This window comes from Gobius niger, assembly GCF_951799975.1.
Source record: "Gobius niger genome assembly, chromosome: 22".
Taxonomy (NCBI): Eukaryota; Metazoa; Chordata; class Actinopteri; order Gobiiformes; family Gobiidae; genus Gobius; species Gobius niger.
The window spans coordinates 267,883-293,347 of NC_136873.1; the positions used below are offsets into that span (position 1 = coordinate 267,883).

The 25,465-nt window shown below is 43.6% G+C and overlaps 1 protein-coding gene across 1 annotated transcript in view; it reads right to left on the reverse strand.

Annotated features, from left to right (window-relative positions):
* The window catches only part of bnip3lb (BCL2 interacting protein 3 like b), a 36,205-nt gene that overhangs the window by 10,115 nt on the left and 625 nt on the right, over window positions 1-25,465 (reverse strand). The window contains exon 2 of the mRNA XM_079581293.1: window positions 14,746-14,974. Coding sequence (XP_079437419.1) covers window positions 14,746-14,974 — 229 coding nt within the window. The remainder of the gene's footprint in view (window positions 1-14,745; window positions 14,975-25,465) is intronic.

Consider the following 25,465-nt stretch of genomic DNA (forward strand, 5'->3'; position numbering starts at 1 on the left):
AGCACAAGCGTCTGACTTCAGTAAGCACAAGCGTCTGACTTCAGTAAGCACAAGCGTCTGACTTCAGTAAGCACAAGCGTCTGACTTCAGTAAGTACAAGCGTCTGACTTCAGTAAGCACAAGCGTCTGACTTCAGTAAGCACAAGCGTCTGACTTCAGTAAGCACAAGCGTCTGACTTCAGTAAGCACAAGCGTCTGACTTCAGTAAGCACAAGCGCCTGACTTCAGTAAGCACAAGCGCCTGACTTCAGTAAGCACAAGCGTCTGACTTCAGTAAGCACAAGCGTCTGACTTCAGTAAGCACAAGCGTCTGACCTCAGTAAGCACAAGCGTCTGACTTCAGTAAGCACAAGCGTCTGACTTCAGTAAGCACAAGCGTCTGACTTCAGTAAGCACAAGCGTCTGACTTCAGTAAGCACAAGCGTCTGACTTCAGTAAGCACAAGCGTCTGACTTCAGTAAGCACAAGTGTCTGACTTCAGTAAGCACAAGCGTCTGACCTCAGTAAGCACAAGCGTCTGACTTCAGTAAGCACAAGCGTCTGACTTCAGTAAGCACAAGCGTCTGACCTCAGTAAGCACAAGCGTCTGACCTCAGTAAGCACAAGCGTCTGACTTCAGTAAGCACAAGCGTCTGACTTCAGTAAGCACAAGCGCCTGACTTCAGTAAGCACAAGCGTCTGACTTCAGTAAGCACAAGCGTCTGACTTCAGTAAGCACAAGCGTCTGACTTCAGTAAGCACAAGCGTCTGACTTCAGTAAGCACAAGCGTCTGACCTCAGTAAGCACAAGCGTCTGACTTCAGTAAGCACAAGCGCCTGACTTCAGTAAGCACAAGCGTCTGACTTCAGTAAGTACAAGCGTCTGACTTCAGTAAGCACAAGCGTCTGACTTCAGTAAGCACAAGCGTCTGACTTCAGTAAGCACAAGTGTCTGACTTCAGTAAGCACAAGTGTCTGACCTCAGTAAGCACAAGCGTCTGACTTCAGTAAGCACAAGCGTCTGACTTCAGTAAGCACAAGCGTCTGACTTCAGTAAGCACAAGCGTCTGACTTCAGTAAGCACAAGCGTCTGACTTCAGTAAGCACAAGCGTCTGACTTCAGTAAGCACAAGCGTCTGACTTCAGTAAGCACAAGCGTCTGACTTCAGTAAGCACAAGCGTCTGACTTCAGTAAGCACAAGCGTCTGACTTCAGTAAGCACAAGCGTCTGACTTCAGTAAGCACAAGCGTCTGACTTCAGTAAGCACAAGCGTCTGACTTCAGTAAGCACAAGCGTCTGACTTCAGTAAGCACAAGTGTCTGACTTCAGTAAGCACAAGCGTCTGACTTCAGTAAGCACAAGCGTCTGACTTCAGTAAGCACAAGCGTCTGACTTCAGTAAGCACAAGCGTCTGACTTCAGTAAGCACAAGCGTCTGACTTCAGTAAGCACAAGCGTCTGACTTCAGTAAGCACAAGCGTCTGACTTCAGTAAGCACAAGCGTCTGACTTCAGTAAGCACAAGTGTCTGACTTCAGTAAGCACAAGCGTCTGACTTCAGTAAGCACAAGCGTCTGACTTCAGTAAGCACAAGCGTCTGACCTCAGTAAGCACAAGCGTCTGACTTCAGTAAGCACAAGCGTCTGACTTCAGTAAGCACAAGCGTCTGACTTCAGTAAGCACAAGCGTCTGACTTCAGTAAGCACAAGCGTCTGACCTCAGTAAGCACAAGCGTCTGACTTCAGTAAGCACAAGCGCCTGACTTCAGTAAGCACAAGCGTCTGACTTCAGTAAGCACAAGCGCCTGACTTCAGTAAGCACAAGCGTCTGACTTCAGTAAGCACAAGCGCCTGACTTCAGTAAGCACAAGCGTCTGACTTCAGTAAGCACAAGCGCCTGACTTCAGTAAGCACAAGCGTCTGACTTCAGTAAGCACAAGCGTCTGACTTCAGTAAGCACAAGCGTCTGACTTCAGTAAGCACAAGCGTCTGACTTCAGTAAGCACAAGCGTCTGACTTCAGTAAGCACAAGCGTCTGACTTCAGTAAGCACAAGTGTCTGACTTCAGTAAGCACAAGCGTCTGACTTCAGTAAGCACAAGCGCCTGACTTCAGTAAGCACAAGCGTCTGACTTCAGTAAGCACAAGCGCCTGACTTCAGTAAGCACAAGCGTCTGACTTCAGTAAGCACAAGCGTCTGACTTCAGTAAGCACAAGCGCCTGACTTCAGTAAGCACAAGCGCCCAACTACGGGCTTTAGGCACGTTTTTGACGCTGGAAAAGTGTGCGGTGTCGACGCAGCATAAGCCACATGTGTCTACGCTGCTACAAAGTGCAGTTAAACACGCCATCAGCGCAATGGAAATACAGGACCTTTCCCTCCGTGTGCCGTCAAATACTCCAAGAGAACATTGGCCCTTTTACTTTTATAAAAGTGACTTAAGAACTTAAAGTTCATATTTTGATCAGATTCTTTAAACCCGTATGTGTCCGGTCTGAAGCGCTGCCTCAGAGCGGCTCCTCCAGGGAGGGTGTCCGAGTTCAGGGCCACACTACAGGCGCGGGAGAGCATCCTGTGCAGCAAACATCGATGACCCCAAAGAAACAAGGCCAGCTCTCCTCTGTCGTCTCCATGCCACACCTTTAGGTTTGGATTTGGAGCTGTTATTGAGTCTTTCTCACGTCGGAGTTCTTTCATTACAAACCGCACAGTATTTTTGGACCCAGATGCTGATGTTATTCAGTCGGAGCGTGAAAGTCTATCGATTAACCGCCAGTGTTGGGGGCAACGCACAACTTTGTAACACGTTAGTGTACTCAGATTAGTTTTCAGAGAAAGGAGTAAAGTAACGAGGTAGTTTTGCATTTGCAAGTAATCGCTAGTTTGGTCCTGATCTCTCCCTGGTCTCACTCGCACATGCGCTCTGTGTCCTCCCAAACGTCAGCAACATGGCAGAGTTTCACAGAGAGCGCCATCACATGATGGAAGTACTTACATTATTTTGAACTTACTGGAGAAAAGGACAATACAGCGAAGCTGAAGAGGAAAACCACCATGAAGCTCGCCCTCGCCTCCCAAACGACGACACATAGTACAGTTAATCGAAATCGGGGTGTGCCGATACCACTTTTTCTAAAACCGATACGAGTACTTTGATTTAAGTACTTGCCGATACCGAATACCGATACGAGTACAAGGCATTTTCTTCAACATACTTACGTTTTTTACAGCAGATTGGTTAGCAATTAGTAAATTTACTCGTTTATATTTCCTTGAGTAAAGTAGGCGACACATTTAAGAGAAGTTATATCAAATTGTTCAGATGCCATTTTTCTTTTTTTTCATTCAATATCATTTTTAATTTTATTGCACTGTCCATCATGGACAGAACAGCCCACGTCCAAAAGCTCCTCAATGCCTGTGCTTTATTCATTTATGTATTTTTATTGAACAATAGTGTTGAGATGGTTACAGCTACAGCTCCTTGTGGATTTTCTCGTGTTTGTAGTAACTTAGCGAGTAGCTAAGTTACTTACTTACTTTTCATTGTTCTGCTGCAGCTCATTTTGGCTCAATATAAACATGCTGTATGTCTTTAAGTTGGATTTTCTGAGGACTTTTTAGTCGCTGGGTTAGTTTTTCAGATGAATAAACCCCTGGGCTTAAAACGGCGTAAGAATCACCAAAACTGTTGCAGCATTAGCATCGTTGGCCTGTATGTTGTAAACACTGCAGACGCTGCAGCTCTAACAACATTAAGCTCTGGTTAAATCCAGCTCAGACTCTGGTTTAGAGAGCGCAGTCTGTAATAAAGTCAGCTCTATGTGTTTGTATTTACACTAAACAATTCTACACCTCATTAATGAGTACAAGTATGAGTACAGGCATGTGGTATCGGCCCGATACCCAATACTGGTATCGGTGCATCCCTAAATCCAAATCAAGTTGAGTATGTTGTATGTTTATTATTACTAATTCAATGCACTTTGTAATGCGTATGCTTATAAGAGTATCTTTACGCACGTTCTTTTTGCTGAAGGCCAAACTTTTTAAATACAGTGATACATATATATATATAGATACGCTTTTATACGTAGACAGTTCATGATCATTACAGTGTTGTTGCCTTTAGCTGTTATTTGTAATAAAACCCAGAAGCAAAATAACTGTTCTATTATTGAATACATTTACTGGTATCGGGCTGGGGGTGAGCAAGCTTTTTTGGCGACTCCGTTTGTGGAATGGAGCATCGGAAAAAGTGATCTACAAGTGAAGGCTATATATGCTTAGTATTGGTAACAGATGGGTAACACTTCATAATAAAGTAGTGTAGTAACGTAACAAGCTACTTTTCCTGAGGAGAAACGAGCTAACATGTTACAACAAGTTACATTTAAAAGTAATGTTACCCAACGTTAGGCTAGCTGCATCGTTGTATAGGCCGCAAGGTTCAAAGCGTTGAGAAATTTTGTTAATCAAAGCTGCAAGATTGAAGGAAAAAAGTACTCCAGGTGTACTTTTGATGAGGGAGCAAAACGACTCAGAACCACTCTTTTAAAATGGACGTATCATCACGTCATTACTCATGAGGCTCAGCACTCCTTTACTTTCTTGTAAAGTTTTGGCCAATACATTTCCACAGACATTTCCCTTGTTGTGGCTCTTTTGTCCCACTGGAGCAGCAACGAGTATATCAAGAGTATAGCGCCTCTTATTGATGCAGCTTTGCGCCGCAACCTCTTTATACTGTAAACCTGCAGGCGCGGAGCCGCTGCAGATACACGCCTGCAGATACACGCACCACTCGCAAATTCCCAAACGTCCGCACTGTTTTAGGATCCGCGCTACACGTTGTAATAAGCCCGTCTGACTCTGTCCTCTCTATACATGCTTACACGTGCAGCTGCTACGTTATTAAGGACCAAAACAAAGCGCACGTGCAGAAACATGTGCTATTGCGCACATGTGTCTGCCACTGAAACAGCTCTAAATCCTGTTTTAATTTAATATCCATTTTAAATAAGCCTTTATAAAAATGCTTTGAGGACGTTTATGTCAAAATATGTGATTGAATCGAGTCATGAAAGCTCTGTGTGGTACATGAAAGCTCTGTGTGGTACATGAAAGCTCCGTGTGGTACATGAAAGCTCCGTGTGGTACATGAAAGCTCTGTGTGGTACATGAAAGCTCTGTGTGATACATGAAAGCCCTGTGTGGTACATGAAAGCTCTGTGTGGTACATGAAAGCTCCTGTGTGGTACATGAAAGCCCCGTGTGGTACATGAAAGCTCTGTGTGGGACATGAAAGCTCTGTGTGGTACATGAAAGCCCCGTGTGGTACATGAAAGCTCTGTGTGGGACATGAAAGCTCTGTGTGGTGCATGAAAGCCCCGTGTGGTACATGAAAGCTCCGTGTGGGACATGAAAGCTCTGTGTGGTACATGAAAGCTCCTGTGTGGTACATGAAAGCCCCGTGTGGTACATGAAAGCTCTGTGTGGGACATGAAAGCTCTGTGTTATACATGAAAGCTCTGTGTGGTACATGAAAGCTCCCGTGTGGTACATGAAAGCTCTGTGTTATACATGAAAGCTCTGTGTTATACATGAAAGCTCTGTGTGATACATGAAAGCTCCCGTGTGGTACATGAAAGCTCTGTGTGTTACATGAAAGCTCCCGTGTGGTACATGAAAGCTCTGTGTGATACATGAAAGCTCCTGTGTGGTACATGAAAGCTCCGTGTGGTACATGAAAGCTCTGTGTGGTACATGAAAGCTCTGTGTGGTACATGAAAGCTCTGTGTGGTACATGAAAGCTCTGTGTGGTACATGAAAGCTCCGTGTGGTACATGAAAGCTCCGTGTGGTACATGAAAGCTCCGTGTGGTACATGAAAGCTCTGTGTGGTACATGAAAGCTCTGTGTGATACATGAAAGCTCCTGTGTGGTACATGAAAGCTCTGTGTGGTACATGAAAGCTCTGTGTGATACATGAAAGCTCTGTGTGGTACATGAAAGCTCTGTGTGGTACATGAAAGCTCCGTGTGGTACATGAAAGCTCCGTGTGGTACATGAAAGCTCTGTGTGATACATGAAAGCTCCGTGTGGTACATGAAAGCTCCGTGTGGTACATGAAAGCTCCGTGTGGTACATGAAAGCTCCGTGTGGTACATGAAAGCTCCGTGTGGTACATGAAAGCTCCGTGTGGTACATGAAAGCTCTGTGTGGTACATGAAAGCTCCGTGTGGTACATGAAAGCTCCGTGTGGTACATGAAAGCTCTGTGTGGTACATGAAAGCTCCTGTGTGGTACATGAAAGCTCCCGTGTGGTACATGAAAGCTCCGTGTGGTACATGAAAGCTCCGTGTGGTACATGAAAGCTCCTGTGTGGTACATGAAAGCTCCCGTGTGGTACATGAAAGCTCTGTGTGTTACATGAAAGCTCTGTGTGATACATGAAAGCTCCGTGTGGTACATGAAAGCCCCCGTGTGATACATGAAAGCTCCTGTGTGGTACATGAAAGCTCTGTGTTATACATGAAAGCTCTGTGTGGTACATGAAAGCTCCGTGTGGTACATGAAAGCTCCTGTGTGGTACATGAAAGCTCCTGTGTGGTACATGAAAGCTCTGTGTGATACATGAAAGCTCTGTGTGGTACATGAAAGCTCCGTGTGATACATGAAAGCCCCGTGTGGTACATGAAAGCTCCGTGTGGTACATGAAAGCTCCTGTGTGGTACATGAAAGCTCCGTGTGGTACATGAAAGCTCTGTGTTATACATGAAAGCTCTGTGTGGTACATGAAAGCTCCGTGTGATACATGAAAGCCCCGTGTGGTACATGAAAGCTCCGTGTGGTACATGAAAGCTCTGTGTGGTACATGAAAGCTCCTGTGTGGTACATGAAAGCTCCTGTGTGGTACATGAAAGCTCTGTGTGGTACATGAAAGCTCCTGTGTGGTACATGAAAGCTCCTGTGTGGTACATGAAAGCTCCGTGTGATACATGAAAGCCCCGTGTGGTACATGAAAGCTCCGTGTGGTACATGAAAGCTCTGTGTGGTACATGAAAGCTCTGTGTGGTACATGAAAGCTCCGTGTGGTACATGAAAGCTCTGTGTGGTACATGAAAGCTCCGTGTGATACATGAAAGCCCCGTGTGGTACATGAAAGCTCTGTGTGGTACATGAAAGCTCTGTGTGGTACATGAAAGCTCCCGTGTGGTACATGAAAGCTCTGTGTGTTACATGAAAGCTCTGTGTGATACATGAAAGCTCCGTGTGGTACATGAAAGCCCCCGTGTGATACATGAAAGCTCCTGTGTGGTACATGAAAGCTCTGTGTTATACATGAAAGCTCTGTGTGGTACATGAAAGCTCCGTGTGGTACATGAAAGCTCCTGTGTGGTACATGAAAGCTCCTGTGTGGTACATGAAAGCTCTGTGTGATACATGAAAGCTCTGTGTGGTACATGAAAGCTCCGTGTGATACATGAAAGCCCCGTGTGGTACATGAAAGCTCCGTGTGGTACATGAAAGCTCCTGTGTGGTACATGAAAGCTCCGTGTGGTACATGAAAGCTCTGTGTTATACATGAAAGCTCTGTGTGGTACATGAAAGCTCCGTGTGATACATGAAAGCCCCGTGTGGTACATGAAAGCTCCGTGTGGTACATGAAAGCTCTGTGTGGTACATGAAAGCTCCTGTGTGGTACATGAAAGCTCCTGTGTGGTACATGAAAGCTCTGTGTGGTACATGAAAGCTCCTGTGTGGTACATGAAAGCTCCTGTGTGGTACATGAAAGCTCCGTGTGATACATGAAAGCCCCGTGTGGTACATGAAAGCTCCGTGTGGTACATGAAAGCTCTGTGTGGTACATGAAAGCTCTGTGTGGTACATGAAAGCTCCGTGTGGTACATGAAAGCTCTGTGTGGTACATGAAAGCTCCGTGTGATACATGAAAGCCCCGTGTGGTACATGAAAGCTCTGTGTGGTACATGAAAGCCCCGTGTGGTACATGAAAGCTCTGTGTGTTACATGAAAGCTCTGTGTGTTACATGAAAGCCCTGTGTAGTACATGAAAGCTCCGTGTGATACATGAAAGCCCCGTGTGGTACATGAAAGCTCCGTGTGGTACATGAAAGCCCCGTGTGGTACATGAAAGCCCCCGTGTGATACATGAAAGCTCCTGTGTGGTACATGAAAGCTCTGTGTTATACATGAAAGCTCCGTGTGATACATGAAAGCCCCGTGTGGTACATGAAAGCTCCGTGTGGTACATGAAAGCTCTGTGTGGTACATGAAAGCTCCTGTGTGGTACATGAAAGCTCTGTGTGGTACATGAAAGCTCCCGTGTGGTACATGAAAGCTCTGTGTGGTACATGAAAGCTCCTGTGTGGTACATGAAAGCTCTGTGTGGTACATGAAAGCTCCCGTGTGGTACATGAAAGCTCTGTGTGGTACATGAAAGCTCCGTGTGGTACATGAAAGCTCCGTGTGGTACATGAAAGCTCCGTGTGGTACATGAAAGCTCTGTGTTATACATGAAAGCTCCGTGTGGTACATGAAAGCTCTGTGTGATACATGAAAGCTCTGTGTGATACATGAAAGCTCCGTGTGATACATGAAAGCTCTGTGTGGTACATGAAAGCTCTGTGTGGTACATGAAAGCTCCGTGTGGTACATGAAAGCTCTGTGTGGTACATGAAAGCTCTGTGTGTTACATGAAAGCTCTGTGTGGTACATGAAAGCTCTGTGTGATACATGAAAGCTCTGTGTGATACATGAAAGCTCCCGTGTGGTACATGAAAGCTCTGTGTGGTACATGAAAGCTCTGTGTGGTACATGAAAGCTCTGTGTGTTACATGAAAGCTCTGTGTGTTACATGAAAGCTCCGTGTGGTACATGAAAGCTCTGTGTGTTACATGAAAGCTCTGTGTGTTACATGAAAGCCCTGTGTAGTACATGAAAGCCCCCGTGTGATACATGAAAGCTCCTGTGTGGTACATGAAAGCCCTGTGTAGTACATGAAAGCTCTGTGTGTTACATGAAAGCTCTGTGTGGTACATGAAAGCTCTGTGTGGTACATGAAAGCTCCGTGTGTTACATGAAAGCTCCGTGTGGTACATGAAAGCCCCGTGTGGTACATGAAAGCTCCTGTGTGTTACATGAAAGCCCTGTGTAGTACATGAAAGCCCCCGTGTGATACATGAAAGCTCCTGTGTGGTACATGAAAGCTCTGTGTGGTACATGAAAGCTCTGTGTGTGATACATGAAAGCTCTGTGTGGTACATGAAAGCTCTGTGTGTGATACATGAAAGCTCTGTGTGGTACATGAAAGCTCCGTGTTATACATGAAAGCCCCCGTGTGATACATGAAAGCTCCTGTGTGGTACATGAAAGCTGTGTGTGGTACATGAAAGCTCCGTGTTATACATGAAAGCCCCCGTGTGATACATGAAAGCTCCTGTGTGGTACATGAAAGCTGTGTGTGGTACATGAAAGCTCCTGTGTGATACATGAAAGCTCCCGTGTGGTACATGAAAGCTCCGTGTGGTACATGAAAGCTCTGTGTTATACATGAAAGCTCCTGTGTGGTACATGAAAGCTCCTGTGTGGTACATGAAAGCTCTGTGTGGTGCATGAAAGCTCTGTGTGGTACATGAAAGCTCTGTGTGGTACATGAAAGCTCCGTGTGGTACATGAAAGCTCCGTGTGGTACATGAAAGCTCTGTGTGGTACATGAAAGCTCTGTGTGGTACATGAAAGCTCCGTGTGGTACATGAAAGCTCTGTGTGGTACATGAAAGCTCTGTGTGGTACATGAAAGCTCCGTGTGGTACATGAAAGCTCCGTGTGATACATGAAAGCTCTGTGTGGTACATGAAAGCTCTGTGTGGGACATGAAAGCTCTGTGTGATACATGAAAGCTCTGTGTGGTACATGAAAGCTCTGTGTGATACATGAAAGCTCTGTGTGGTACATGAAAGCTCCGTGTGGTACATGAAAGCTCTGTGTGATACATGAAAGCTCTGTGTGGTACATGAAAGCTCCGTGTGGTACATGAAAGCTCCGTGTGATACATGAAAGCTCTGTGTGGGACATGAAAGCTCTGTGTGGTACATGAAAGCTCTGTGTGGTACATGAAAGCTCTGTGTGGTACATGAAAGCTCTGTGTGGTACATGAAAGCTCTGTGTGGTACATGAAAGCTCCGTGTGGTACATGAAAGCTCTGTGTGGTACATGAAAGCTCTGTGTGGTACATGAAAGCTCTGTGTTATACATGAAAGCTCCGTGTGGTACATGAAAGCTCTGTGTGATACATGAAAGCTCTGTGTGATACATGAAAGCTCCGTGTGATACATGAAAGCTCCGTGTGGTACATGAAAGCTCCGTGTGGTACATGAAAGCTCTGTGTGATACATGAAAGCTCTGTGTGGTACATGAAAGCTCTGTGTGATACATGAAAGCTCTGTGTGGTACATGAAAGCTCCGTGTGGTACATGAAAGCTCCGTGTGATACATGAAAGCTCTGTGTGGTACATGAAAGCTCTGTGTGGGACATGAAAGCTCTGTGTGGTACATGAAAGCTCTGTGTGGTACATGAAAGCTCTGTGTGGTACATGAAAGCTCTGTGTGGTACATGAAAGCTCCGTGTGGTACATGAAAGCTCTGTGTGATACATGAAAGCTCCGTGTGGTACATGAAAGCTCTGTGTGGTACATGAAAGCTCCTGTGTGATACATGAAAGCTCCCGTGTGGTACATGAAAGCTCTGTGTGGTACATGAAAGCTCTGTGTGGTACATGAAAGCTCCTGTGTGGTACATGAAAGCTCCCGTGTGGTACATGAAAGCTCTGTGTGGTACATGAAAGCTCTGTGTGGTACATGAAAGCTCCGTGTGGTACATGAAAGCTCTGTGTGATACATGAAAGCTCTGTGTGGTACATGAAAGCCCCGTGTGGTACATGAAAGCTCTGTGTGATACATGAAAGCCCCGTGTGGTACATGAAAGCTCCTGTGTGATACATGAAAGCTCTGTGTGGTACATGAAAGCTCTGTGTGGTACATGAAAGCCCCGTGTGGTACATGAAAGCTCTGTGTGGTACATGAAAGCTCTGTGTGGTACATGAAAGCTCTGTGTGGTACATGAAAGCTCTGTGTGGTACATGAAAGCTCTGTGTGATACATGAAAGCCCCGTGTGGTACATGAAAGCTCCTGTGTGATACATGAAAGCTCCCGTGTGGTACATGAAAGCTCTGTGTGGTACATGAAAGCTCTGTGTGGTACATGAAAGCTCTGTGTGGTACATGAAAGCTCTGTGTGGTACATGAAAGCTCTGTGTGGTACATGAAAGCTCCGTGTGGTACATGAAAGCTCCGTGTGGTACATGAAAGCTCCGTGTGGTACATGAAAGCTCTGTGTGGTACATGAAAGCTCTGTGTGGTACATGAAAGCTCCGTGTGGTACATGAAAGCTCCGTGTGGTACATGAAAGCTCTGTGTGGTACATGAAAGCTCTGTGTGGTACATGAAAGCTCTGTGTGGTACATGAAAGCTCCGTGTGGTACATGAAAGCTCCGTGTGGTACATGAAAGCTCTGTGTGGTACATGAAAGCTCTGTGTGGTACATGAAAGCTCCGTGTGATACATGAAAGCCCCGTGTGGTACATGAAAGCTCCGTGTGGTACATGAAAGCCCCCGTGTGATACATGAAAGCTCCTGTGTGATACATGAAAGCTCCGTGTGGTACATGAAAGCCCCGTGTGGTACATGAAAGCCCCCGTGTGATACATGAAAGCTCCTGTGTGGTACATGAAAGCTCTGTGTTATACATGAAAGCTCCGTGTGATACATGAAAGCCCCGTGTGGTACATGAAAGCTCCGTGTGGTACATGAAAGCTCTGTGTGGTACATGAAAGCTCTGTGTGGTACATGAAAGCTCCTGTGTGGTACATGAAAGCTCTGTGTGGTACATGAAAGCTCCCGTGTGGTACATGAAAGCTCTGTGTGGTACATGAAAGCTCCGTGTGGTACATGAAAGCTCCGTGTGGTACATGAAAGCTCTGTGTGGTACATGAAAGCTCTGTGTGGGACATGAAAGCTCCGTGTGGTACATGAAAGCTCTGTGTTATACATGAAAGCTCCGTGTGGTACATGAAAGCTCTGTGTGATACATGAAAGCTCTGTGTGATACATGAAAGCTCCGTGTGATACATGAAAGCTCTGTGTGGTACATGAAAGCTCCGTGTGGTACATGAAAGCTCTGTGTGGTACATGAAAGCTCTGTGTGTTACATGAAAGCTCTGTGTGGTACATGAAAGCTCTGTGTGGTACATGAAAGCTCTGTGTGGTACATGAAAGCTCCGTGTGGTACATGAAAGCTCTGTGTGGTACATGAAAGCTCTGTGTGGTACATGAAAGCTCTGTGTGATACATGAAAGCTCTGTGTGATACATGAAAGCTCCGTGTGATACATGAAAGCTCTGTGTGGTACATGAAAGCTCTGTGTGGTACATGAAAGCTCCGTGTGGTACATGAAAGCTCTGTGTGGTACATGAAAGCTCTGTGTGTTACATGAAAGCTCTGTGTGGTACATGAAAGCTCTGTGTGATACATGAAAGCTCTGTGTGATACATGAAAGCTCCCGTGTGGTACATGAAAGCTCTGTGTGGTACATGAAAGCTCTGTGTGGTACATGAAAGCTCTGTGTGTTACATGAAAGCTCTGTGTGTTACATGAAAGCTCCGTGTGGTACATGAAAGCTCTGTGTGTTACATGAAAGCTCTGTGTGTTACATGAAAGCCCTGTGTAGTACATGAAAGCCCCCGTGTGATACATGAAAGCTCCTGTGTGGTACATGAAAGCCCTGTGTAGTACATGAAAGCTCTGTGTGTTACATGAAAGCTCTGTGTGGTACATGAAAGCTCTGTGTGGTACATGAAAGCTCCGTGTGTTACATGAAAGCTCCGTGTGGTACATGAAAGCTCCTGTGTGTTACATGAAAGCTCCGTGTGGTACATGAAAGCCCCGTGTGGTACATGAAAGCTCCTGTGTGTTACATGAAAGCCCTGTGTAGTACATGAAAGCCCCCGTGTGATACATGAAAGCTCCTGTGTGGTACATGAAAGCTCTGTGTGGTACATGAAAGCTCTGTGTGTGATACATGAAAGCTCTGTGTGGTACATGAAAGCTCCGTGTGGTACATGAAAGCTCTGTGTGTGATACATGAAAGCTCTGTGTGGTACATGAAAGCTCCGTGTTATACATGAAAGCCCCCGTGTGATACATGAAAGCTCCTGTGTGGTACATGAAAGCTGTGTGTGGTACATGAAAGCTCCTGTGTGATACATGAAAGCTCCCGTGTGGTACATGAAAGCTCTGTGTTATACATGAAAGCTCCTGTGTGGTACATGAAAGCTCCTGTGTGGTACATGAAAGCTCTGTGTGGTGCATGAAAGCTCTGTGTGGTACATGAAAGCTCTGTGTGTGGTACATGAAAGCTCTGTGTGATACATGAAAGCTCTGTGTGGTACATGAAAGCTCCGTGTGGTACATGAAAGCTCCGTGTGGTACATGAAAGCTCTGTGTGGTACATGAAAGCTCTGTGTGATACATGAAAGCTCTGTGTGGTACATGAAAGCTCTGTGTGGTACATGAAAGCTCCGTGTGATACATGAAAGCTCTGTGTGGTACATGAAAGCTCTGTGTGATACATGAAAGCTCTGTGTGGTACATGAAAGCTCCGTGTGGTACATGAAAGCTCTGTGTGATACATGAAAGCTCTGTGTGGTACATGAAAGCTCTGTGTGGTACATGAAAGCTCTGTGTGGTACATGAAAGCTCCGTGTGGTACATGAAAGCTCTGTGTGGTACATGAAAGCTCTGTGTGGTACATGAAAGCTCTGTGTGATACATGAAAGCTCTGTGTGATACATGAAAGCTCCGTGTGATACATGAAAGCTCCGTGTGATACATGAAAGCTCCGTGTGGTACATGAAAGCTCTGTGTGGTACATGAAAGCTCTGTGTGGTACATGAAAGCTCTGTGTGATACATGAAAGCTCCGTGTGATACATGAAAGCTCCGTGTGATACATGAAAGCTCCGTGTGGTACATGAAAGCTCTGTGTGGTACATGAAAGCTCTGTGTGGTACATGAAAGCTCTGTGTGATACATGAAAGCTCTGTGTGGTACATGAAAGCTCCGTGTGGTACATGAAAGCTCTGTGTGATACATGAAAGCCCCGTGTGGTACATGAAAGCTCCGTGTGGTACATGAAAGCTCCGTGTGATACATGAAAGCTCTGTGTGGTACATGAAAGCTCTGTGTGGGACATGAAAGCTCTGTGTGGTACATGAAAGCTCTGTGTGATACATGAAAGCTCTGTGTGGGACATGAAAGCTCTGTGTGGTACATGAAAGCTCCGTGTGATACATGAAAGCCCCGTGTGGTACATGAAAGCTCTGTGTGGTACATGAAAGCTCCGTGTGGTACATGAAAGCTCTGTGTGATACATGAAAGCTCCGTGTGGTACATGAAAGCTCTGTGTGGTACATGAAAGCTCTGTGTGATACATGAAAGCTCCCGTGTGGTACATGAAAGCTCTGTGTGATACATGAAAGCTCCGTGTGGTACATGAAAGCTCTGTGTGGTACATGAAAGCTCTGTGTGGTACATGAAAGCTCTGTGTGGTACATGAAAGCTCTGTGTGGTACATGAAAGCTCTGTGTGGTACATGAAAGCTCTGTGTGGTACCCATTGACAGTATGGTGGTACCTGTCACACGAGGAGTTGCTGCGGCTGGACTCGTGCTGCGCGTCCAGGAGGATCTTCTCCATGTCTCCGTTGTGGATGGACGAGGACGACGGGACGTGCTCCAAGCCTCCTGCCATGGCCTCCTCCTCCTCTTCCACCTGGGGCAAGGGCAGGAGGGGCGTCCCGGAGGAGGGGGGGGGGTCAGAGGTTCCAGACGTGCCTCTGTGCATTTCCAACTCCACCCAAGAGCCTAAGCAGCATTCAGAGGGAGGGGCAGGAAAGTCAAAAACAAATGAATATAAAAGGAAGTTCATCAAGCCATTTTCCCTCCCCCAAGCCAAAACATGGTTTATTATAAAGGAGTCAGCTGATCAGAGTTTATTATAAAGGAGTCAGCTGATCAGAGTTTATTATAAAGGAGTCAGCTGATCAGAGTTTATTATAAAGGAGTCAGCTGATCAGAGTTTATTATAAAGGAGTCAGCTGATCAGAGTTTAATAAAGCTGTGCTGCAGTAAACAGCTTTGTGCCGGAGGGAATGGAAAGCATTTAATCAATACTAAATGAAAGACTACAGCTTACAACTGATGCATTATCCAGGTTTATAGGCCAGTGCTCCAACTTTTGCAAGTCATATATAACCCCAGAGAATAGACTTTCAAACTGTGCTTGTGCACAAGTCGCTCCATGGACTCGCACCAGAGAACGTCTCAGACATGTAATGTTAGATCCATATGATCACAGTCAGGACTGAAGAGGAAGTCTGGGTTTCAGTTTCATGCAGCTACAATCTGGGACAGTCTTCCTGAAGATGTCAATGTGTCTCAGTGTTCAAATCCTGTCATTTTAAGCAGCTGTGAAGTAGGGCGGACTGGACGATATGACAAAACAATACATCTCCATGACGATAATACAGTTCCATAACCATTATTGAGATTGACCCAAGAAGGGATTGCACTTTCAGATACATTTGGATTAATTGCCCAGCCCCACTGTGAAGCACTTGGAATTGCCATGTGTAAGAATTGTGCTCAGCAGATAAAGTGAGTCTTCCTTTGCCTTGTCACAAACACCTGTGAACAGTGATGTATAACATGGCTTCAGCTCTCTTTACTTGCATAGGACTGGTCTCTAAACTGTATACTGAGGCCTACACAAAGATGCAAAGCCTCAGAGGGCACATGGCTAGTGCTACATGGCATGATGTAAACAAGTCAACGTAACATAAGCAGTTCTTCCTAAGCTCCGCCTCCTCTGTAAAGACATCACACAGGAAACATGCTTTTCATTTGTTTATAGGAGTTTTTAGGAGAAGGAAGCTCTATATCTTTGACCCCAGTTAAAACAAGCAAGGCCAATATCACCTTTTCTAAAACCGATACGAGTACGAGTACTTTGATTTAAGTACTTGCTGATACCGAATACTGATACGAGTATAAGGCATTTTCTTCAACATACTTACTTTATCACAGCAGATTGGTGAGTAATTAGATCATTTACTTGTTTACATTTCCTTAAGTAAAGTAGCTACACTTGTAAAGGAAGTTCTATCAAAATTGTCTTTTTTTTTTCATTCAATCTAATGTTTAACTTTTATTGCACTGTCCATCATAAACAGAACAGCCCGTGTCCAAAAGCTCCTCAATGCCTGAGCTTTATTCATTTATGTATTTCTATTGAACAATAGTATTGAGATGGTTACTTACTACTGCTTCTAAAGGGTCTCTTTTCACCTTTACCACAGCTCAGTGTAGATTTCCTCGTGTGTTTATAGCAACTTAGCGAGTAGCCAACAGCATTGTGATCGTTCTGCTGCAGCTCATTTTCGCTCAATATAAACATGCTGTATCTCTTTAAAGCAGTACTAAGTAACTCTTCCCCCTAGAGGCCATTAGTGCAACTGCAGGTGTAGTAGCAAGTTACGATTTTTAAATTTATTAATTGTCTTGGAGAGTAAATCCTACGCTGACAGGAAAGGCGAAGGGAGAGGGGGTTACTGTGCATTCAATTATACAACGGAAATATTTGTTTTCACTCAAACTTGGCTGTAAATACTATTTAAAGTGACGTTAGCCCGCAGTTAGCTTTGCCCGTTAGCATGTTAGCCACCAGGGGGAGATGAAAGACCCTCCAATCATCCCATAAACACTTGTATCACCCCCACAGGGACTACAGAAAGGATTTATTAAGGTAAACACGTTACTTAGTGCTGCTTTAATTTGGATTGGATTTGTGTACTGTTTAGTCACTGGCAAAAATGACTTCATTTTATTCTTGCAGCTCTCGGTGTAAGAACAAAGTTACTGCGTCTTATGAAGTATGAATGAGCCTTTAGCCCCTCAGTCGTGTGTTTTTAGAGACACAGGTCGTACAGACTTTGAGGGAGTGCCACTCTGCCCCCCTTTTGGCAAGACCACAGTTGAAATGTTTTCTAACGACACGTGAAAGACCACATCCTAGTTGAACAGCTAGACCTGATAAGATCAAATCTACAGTCAGTAAGCGTGTGCTCAATCCTGCACGGAGGCGGCTCAGATCAGGTCTGCAGAAACACTTTAAACCTGCCTGCCCAAAAGCACACGCAGAAGCCACTGGGAGCCAGGACTCGTTTCCTTTTCCAGAGTTCAACAGTACAGTCAGTTTGTTTAAGACAGAGGAGGAGTTCAGACTTTGCCCCCCTCCCTCTCCCGTCATGTCCCTGAGCAGGCGTCACGCGTCAGAGAGGAGCTTCATAACCACTCAGGCATTCACTGATCTTTCAACACCACGTTCTCAGCACGGCTCAACCCTACACTCACAAACACACGTACACACACACACCCCCCCTGACCAAAAACAACCACATCCCCCCAGCCAAACCCGGCCTGACCCGACCCAGCCCCGTCCGCTGCCAATGGAACACCGAGAAATGATTTAGTCAGCAACAGCGCGGGGTCGTCCCAGCAGCTTTTCAGGTTTGGTCCCAGTGGCCTTCCTGGAAAACAAAGACTATTTTTGTCCACTTTTGTTTACTGGCCGTGTGTTTGGATTCACAGTTACCAAAACACACCAGGACTTCACTGCATCAAAAACACTTCTAAATGTGAGTGAGTTATATTATACATGATATTCCTTTGTTTGAGGCTGTGCAATTGAACCGCAATCAAATCAAGTCAAGTTTATTCATAAAGCGCTTTTCACAGATAAAGTAAATCCCAAAGTTAGGGCTGCGCGATTATTGAAAAAATAATAATCACGATTATTTTTGTCATAATTGAAATCACGATTATTCAAACGATTATTTGTTGCCTTTAAAAAAAAACCATCAAAAAAGTGACAAAAATCCATCAAAAAAGTGACAAAAATCCATCAAAAAAGTGACAAAAATCCATCAAAAAAATGACAAAAATCCATCAAAAAAGTGACAAAAATCCATCAAAAAAGTGACAAAAATCCATCAAAAAAATGACAAAAATCCATCAAAAAAGTGACAAAAATCCACCAAAAAAGACAAAAATCCAGCAGAAAAAAAGACAAAACTCAATACAAAAAAAGAAAAAAAAATCCAGCAGAAAAAGGACAAAAATCCAGCAAAAAAAGGACAAAAATCCAGCAAAAAAGTGACAAAAATTAAAAATTAGAAAAATTAAAAAAAAAAATTTAATAGATTTTTGGCGATTATGCTAATTTTGTAATCGCTTACTGTTGTAATCGAAATCGTAATGGAATTTCGATTAATTGCACAGCCCTACCCAAAGTGCTGTACAAGAGAAAAGGTCAAACGGAAATCTGTTTCAATGATTGCTCAGGGTATTCTATGAAACAAAAGTAATTGAAACGTTTGTTCTAATTGCAGTACTTTAATCGTACTGCAATTAGAACATCGCTACTTGTTATCAAATGTGCAGTAATATTCATTCTAGAGCAGCGGTCACCAACCTTTTTCAGCCAAAGATAATCAACATAAATATGACTCACTTTTTAACAATATGAGAGTGATGTCATTCCACCAAATCAATGCCTTTCCAACTTTAAAAAACAAAAGCATACATGTTTACATATACCAAAATGTATAGGGGCCAAGTCAGTCTCTCTTTCTTATTTTTGGAATGGATTTTTCCTATTTTTCTTCCTCAGAATGGTAACAGGAATGACGGTAACAAGAATCACAAAATTAGACAAATTAGAAATTTGGGGCCCTCCTCCCCCGTCCTCCACATTTCACAACTTGCAGGGTCACTCGTCATGGTCACTTTCACAGAAACACTGGAGAACTGGCCTGTGAGTTCATGAAATTGGTACAAATGCTTTATAATTAGAGACACAGTGTTCTTCCCACAAATGTTTGACTTTACAAAATACTATAAAGGACAAAACAATTCCAAAAATTCAGCTAGCGATACCTACTTTACCAGCTACTTGTCCCACTCTTCCAGATTGTTCCTCAAATACGGCAAATATTTGTTCTAACGCACTGCTCTGGGTTGATAATGAACCCATGAGAAACATCATGACTAAAATGCACGTTAGCGATAAATGTGCAAATATATGTGCACGTTGGTGGAAGACCTTAGTGAGTTTGCGACATTCTGTTTATAAAGTGATCTGATTAATACAATTTGTTGTTAGTAATTAGCGGTAATTAGTTGCCACTAGCGTTAATACTGTATAGATACAGACGGCATCTCTGGAAATCGCCCATATATGGTCATGTTTGAAAACAGTTAAGGGGGAAAACAATTTTGAAAAAATGTAATATTTCTCTAATCATTCAAAAATTAATATAATCGAGCAGCCCTAGCTGTCGGAGGGGGTTTAAAGAGGGTGCAGACAGGACATCAGCCTCACGATAACCCAGACCGACTGCAGAGAGGATCGATGGGGGAGGGGCTGTTGCCGAACATCCCAGGACTTGTGTTAGAATGTTGATGGCCAGAGGGTCCAGGAAAAGAGATGAAAGGAGAACGTAACAAGCTCCAACACTGGGTCTGATAGCAGAGAGTGTGTGCTGGGCCTAAAATAACTCCTCAGACAAATGCCCTGCAGTAAAACAAAGCATAGGGCAGGATTTATGACTGCAGTGTCATTGACGATGGGTGAGTTCTGCTTTATTCATGTGACGTTATACATTTGCACGGCTGCCTTCATGATCTACATGCTAAAGAGAAGAACAGTATGTTGGCTTAGGCGGACATGGAGCTGATCCACTGATGAAATCGTTTGTTTGAGTCAAGGCCGTGGGAACCCAAGGTGCTGAGGGCGCTGCAGCACCCCCTGGTGGATAGTGTGTGAACTGCAGGCAATATGAACCCCTTAACTCCCACCTGAACCGAGCACATTTTCTCCAGATTTACTACCCCAGTCCAAAAGCTTCAGGAAAAAAGGTGTGAAAATAGCAACAAAACTGAGACGAAAACAAAGATGGAAATGTGAAAAAAGTGAGAAAACATTGACGAAAAAGTGACAAAAAATGTACAAAAATTTGACAAAAAGAGAAAAAATTGACGGAAAATTGAGGAAAAAATGGCCGAAAAAGTGACAAAAAAGTGAGAAAAATTTGACGAAAAAGTGACAAAAAATTACAAAAATGTACAAAAATTCGACAAAAAAGTGAGAAAAATTTGACAAAAAAATGAGAAAAATTTGACGAAAAAGTGACGAAAAAGTGAGAAAAAATTGACAAAAAAGTGATAAAAAATGTAAAAAAAATGTAAAAAAAATGTAAAAAAAAATTGACAAAAAGAGAAAAATTTGACGAAAAATTGAGGAAAAAATGGCCGAAGAAGTGACAAAAAAGTGAGAAAAATTTGACGAAAAAAGTGACAAAAAATGTACAAAATAAGACAAAAAAGTGAGAAAAATTTGAGAAAAAATTGAGAAAAAATTGACGAAAAAGAGACAAAAAAGTCACGAAAATTTGACAAAAATGAGATGCCCAACAAAAAAAGTGATGAAAAAAAATCTAACGTGAGGAAAAAGATCCATTTAGTTTTGTAGGTCTTTCAAATGAGGCGTTACACTGGCCTACAGGATTTGGGTAAAGCTGAACTGGAGAAAATGCTCTCGGTTCAGGCGGGAGTTAAGAGGTTAATAAATAGGATTTATGCACAGGAAAAGTATTTTGGGGGTACATTTTGTCCCTCAGCGCCCCCTAACTAAAACATCTTCCCACGGCTCTGGTTTGAGTCAGAAATACGGCTGGGCAATGAATCCAATTTTAATAAAAGTCTCAATAATCACCTGGTGCATTTTAATCGAACAGATAATTGGTGAAGCCTGTCGCATTCTGGATAAAAATCACACACATTTATTGTTTTTATCACTAAAACAAAAACAAAAAATGTAATGATGTTTCTTGTTGGGTTATTTTGGGATTGTGCTGCTGACTCATGTTTGTGTGGCACGGGTGTGACATAGCTGACCAGGATCAAAAGTGAGTCTCAGTGAGGGTGAAAAACACTGGCCAAAGCTTCACGACAGCCACACGGGGCACCTGCTCTTTTTCTCTCTCATTTCTTCTTTTTCTCCTCTTTGTTGAAACAGCTGAGAAGCGGAAGGTTAGGGGGGGCGGGGGCTTTGCAAGTTTGGAATTAGTTTGCTTGAATAATCAGGTAGTGAAACAACTGGATATTTAGTTTTAGCCGTTTTAGATCAAGATAGAATTTTCATACCAACAAACTGACCTTCTTTCTGTGAAGCAGAACGCTAAAAACTGTGCCGCCAAATCAATGCAGTCTTAGCGATCTGCTCATTTTTGGTTTACGGTTTGTCTTCTTATGGGTCTAGGATTGGGTTATCTTTTTTTTTTATACCAATACCTCAACTATACTTTTTTCTTTACTTTTTCCTATCCCATACTAAAATATTTGTAATATAAAACAGGACAATAATGTTAACTCATTGACTGCCAGCCATTTTCAAATCAGAGAGGTTTTTCAGGATTTTTACTGTTTTTACAAGCCCCACAGAAAATGTAGGTCTATGTCAACACGAAACCCACCAAAAGAAAGATTTCACTCTCTTCTTTCATCTAATAAAGAAAGTTTGTTTGTACCTCTTTCTATTCTTTAGCAATCGTCTGTAGAAAATAAGTGAAATCAACCAAAAAGCTGAGAAAGCGAAAAAGCAATGCTGCCACCTCAATAAAAGACTTGTAGTTCTTTTATTGAGTCACTAGGTGGCCGCATGAGACAGCACAACTAACATTTTAACACCAGACACGCTCAAGGCTTTGCTGCAGCTGTTCCCATTGAAAAACCTAATTGACGTCTATATACGTCACTGGCAGTCAACGAGTCCTTTGCATTAAAAAAAAGATTGAGGAAGCGCTCACCGGGATCTCAATGAGTCAACACAGACCGGTGCTCATCAAGGTTCCAGCGTGGGTCAAAAATATATCAAATAAAAAAACTGGGACCGAGGCACTTGTTTCAGCTTTAACGAGTTTTCATCGGGACATGTGCCCTGGCGTTGGCGTAAGGCATTCATAAACTCTCCACTTTGATTCGTGTGCCTCGGTCCCATTTTTTAAATTTAATAATGTTAATTTATTCCATGAAAGATTTCTTTTACATTTGTACCATTTATTTGACCAACCAAGTCCTTTAATGCCGTCTCTGGACCAACAGGCATCAAAACTTAGTCTCTAAAGATGTCAGACTTTTTTAGTACCTGCTTTAGTTTCGATGCTGTTTTTTCAATACCAGTAGTGCCTAAACTGTTTTTTCTCCATCCCATACTGGTATCATTTAACCAGCCCTAGTAATGTCATGATAGTGTCTTTACTATGGGCAGTACGGTGGCACAGTGGTTGGCGCGTAGTTCACAGCTAGAAGGTCTCGGGTTCGGGTTCACCTGGCCTTTCTGTGTTGAGTTTACATGTTCTCCCCGTGTCTGCACATAGGTTTCCCCCACCAATAAAAACATGTACAATAGGTGAATTCTCCAGCCAGGTGATTCTGACCATCAGCCAAGCATCACATCTGGAGATGGTCCCCGGGCGCTGCACTGCGGTCGCCCACAGCTCCTCACGGGCCGTCCCAGCATCAGAGGATGGGTCAAATGCAGAAGACACATTTCGTTATACAGTTGTTGTTAAACAAATGAGCTATATGCATGGTGGTTTCCGCCTGGACAATAAGATCGGCACTGCCCTTCCTCTACATTATCTTTTACATTCATGATTCCACACGCATGAAGAGATAGTTCCAGATTTAGTAAAGGACAAGTAAACGTTAGGATGTGACTGGAGCAGGTTAAAAACATGGAACGACTTCACTGGATAAACCTCCATGTTCGTAATGGTGGCTGTTTTTGTCTTCACTTACACAAAATAAAAAACTAGTGCAAATGTTTGAATGAGCCTGTGCAAAAAAGGATCACCCTGTAAGTAAACGCTTGCCTTTAGCTCACAAGATAAAAATCTCTGACAACCACTGGCGTTTCCTCCGGGGCAGGATGCAAATCCAATATGATGTCTGTAACACGTTGCAATGACTGTCCATCAGTAACTCACCATCCTGTACCACATCCTGAGCTCTTCATTTGTGTGGGACCCTGGTAATCGTCAATGTAAATGATAGGAGAAGAAGAACAGTGGCCTTGCATAAAGCCAGACTGACTTTATTTATGTATTTATAAAAACATATAAAGACAGTCTGGAATTGTGGTAAGAGGACGCGGTTTCCAAATCGAGACTGGAGGCGGAGCTAACGATCGCAGTTTGAACGAGAGCGAGCCAATCAAACACAAAGCGACTTCCGCTTTGCGCTCACGTCCTCCGCCATGATTGTTTGTGGTCCACACGTGCCGTCGAGTAAATGTTCCGGTGAAAGTCCTCAGAGCAGCTTCTGTGGCTTTAACGACATGTCCGGCTCATTTAAATCAGAAGAAAGGGCACTGGTAAAAGATCGTTGTGTCGCGGCCGCCATCTTCACTGTTGGTTACAGGAGGAGCACTGGTTTATGGGAAATCCGAGCGCGGAAGGTGACGCTCCATTAAGTCCCGCCTCCCGCGCTATGATTGGCTCTGCCTGGTTTTGCCGGAGTCGGCGAGATTCAAACGGCACAACTACAGACTGTGTCCTCATGTATCTCTGAACATGGAGGATCAGTCTGACTCGTGTCAGGCTAGAAGAACAGCCCTGATCTAACTGTCCTGCCGGAAACCACATGGGGGCACTGGGTATATAGCCCATAAAGCACCTTAACCTTAAAGGGACTATACAGAGTTTAAAAATGTTACAATTAAGTATTTTCCTCCCTGCATGTTCCACCATGTCCTAATGTGTAGAATGAGCTCAGACCTGTTCACCACAACTGCCTCTAAAATCCTGCACTAAAAACGGTGTTACTTCGGGTCCGAAAAGCCGTCATGCACGAGCTTAATATAGAAGCTGCAGTTACACGTATGACCTGAGGGGGCAGTAGTGGGTATAAAATGGCCAACTTGCGTCTAGCCCCTTAACCTTAAAAATATTCTACTCACTGATAAACAAAACTGTTGCATAACAAAAGCTTTTCCAGACTGTAGTAAATGCAGCTTTGTTTACGAGGTCAGGACATGACAGAGCTATTAATAATGAAGGTACTCACGACTCACTCACCTAATGTTTACCAAAACCATATGTAAGTTTGCAACTATTTGTGTGGTTACTTTTGTAATCTCTGCAAAAGTACAATGTAAGGCTAATTTTACCCACATTCATTTTCATCAACCACAGATCTCTTCACTATTCGATTGCTTCAAATTGGGGTTTCTTATTCTGGTGCTTACAATGTAAAGCATGTGCTTCCATTTGCCTGAAGGAGGCGACACAAAAGAGCAATAGAATATCTTCTTCATACATTAAACATATGAAGTTAACAATAATGAATGCAGGAGGCCTTCTTATTCCTTCATTGAAGACCATCCATAGGAAAACGCCATGAAAAGTCATCTCTTGTAGACCCACCCTCCTGTAGCCAGCTCACTGTCATACTGTCCCACCTCCCGCATGTCCAGAACATCTGTCCCCTTGTGACCTGGGCCTTAAACCCCCTTCAGCCTCATAACCCCCACGGTGAGGTAAAACTTAAGCCAGTGTGCCCTCAGATGCCATAAACAAGCTTTGTTTAGCCTGAGTGGGGCGGACAGAGCCAGGGCATGAGAGGACGAGAGCATTTACATCACAACTATCTGACCGTGTAAGAGTCACAGTAACATTTACAACAAATATAAAACATTTATTTAATTATGGGTGTTTTTATTGGCAAAAACACCTGAAAAACCACGAGTCTGTACAGGGAGCGGCTCGTCCCTTCTCTGACCTGACCCATAACTTTGTAGTTTGGTTTTGATTTAAGGTAACCAAACTTAAGGGTACTTAATAAATCCTCTTGCAAATGCTTTATTTGGTCACCCACAGCCTAGAGTCGGAGTCTAACTCAGCATTATGCTTCAAAGGAAAGAGAAATCCCCCTAAATGTCATTCTAGTACAATAGAGTTCAAAGAGTTTACATTCATTTCATACTTTTAAATTCATGTATGTTTTGTCACACTATATAAAAAAGATGAATGCGTTTCTGATTAAAGAAAAAACTAATGCCGCTCTTAACATGGGTTTGTTCACATTAACACCAGTTCAAATTGTTTTAAAATAGTTTTAAAATTACACACACAGCTATATGTATGCGTTTCCTAACCACGGAGCGTGTAAACATTGCTAAACTTTCGTGTTGTATATCAGATGACCACTTATTAAAAGTCGTTTAACAAAGGTTCA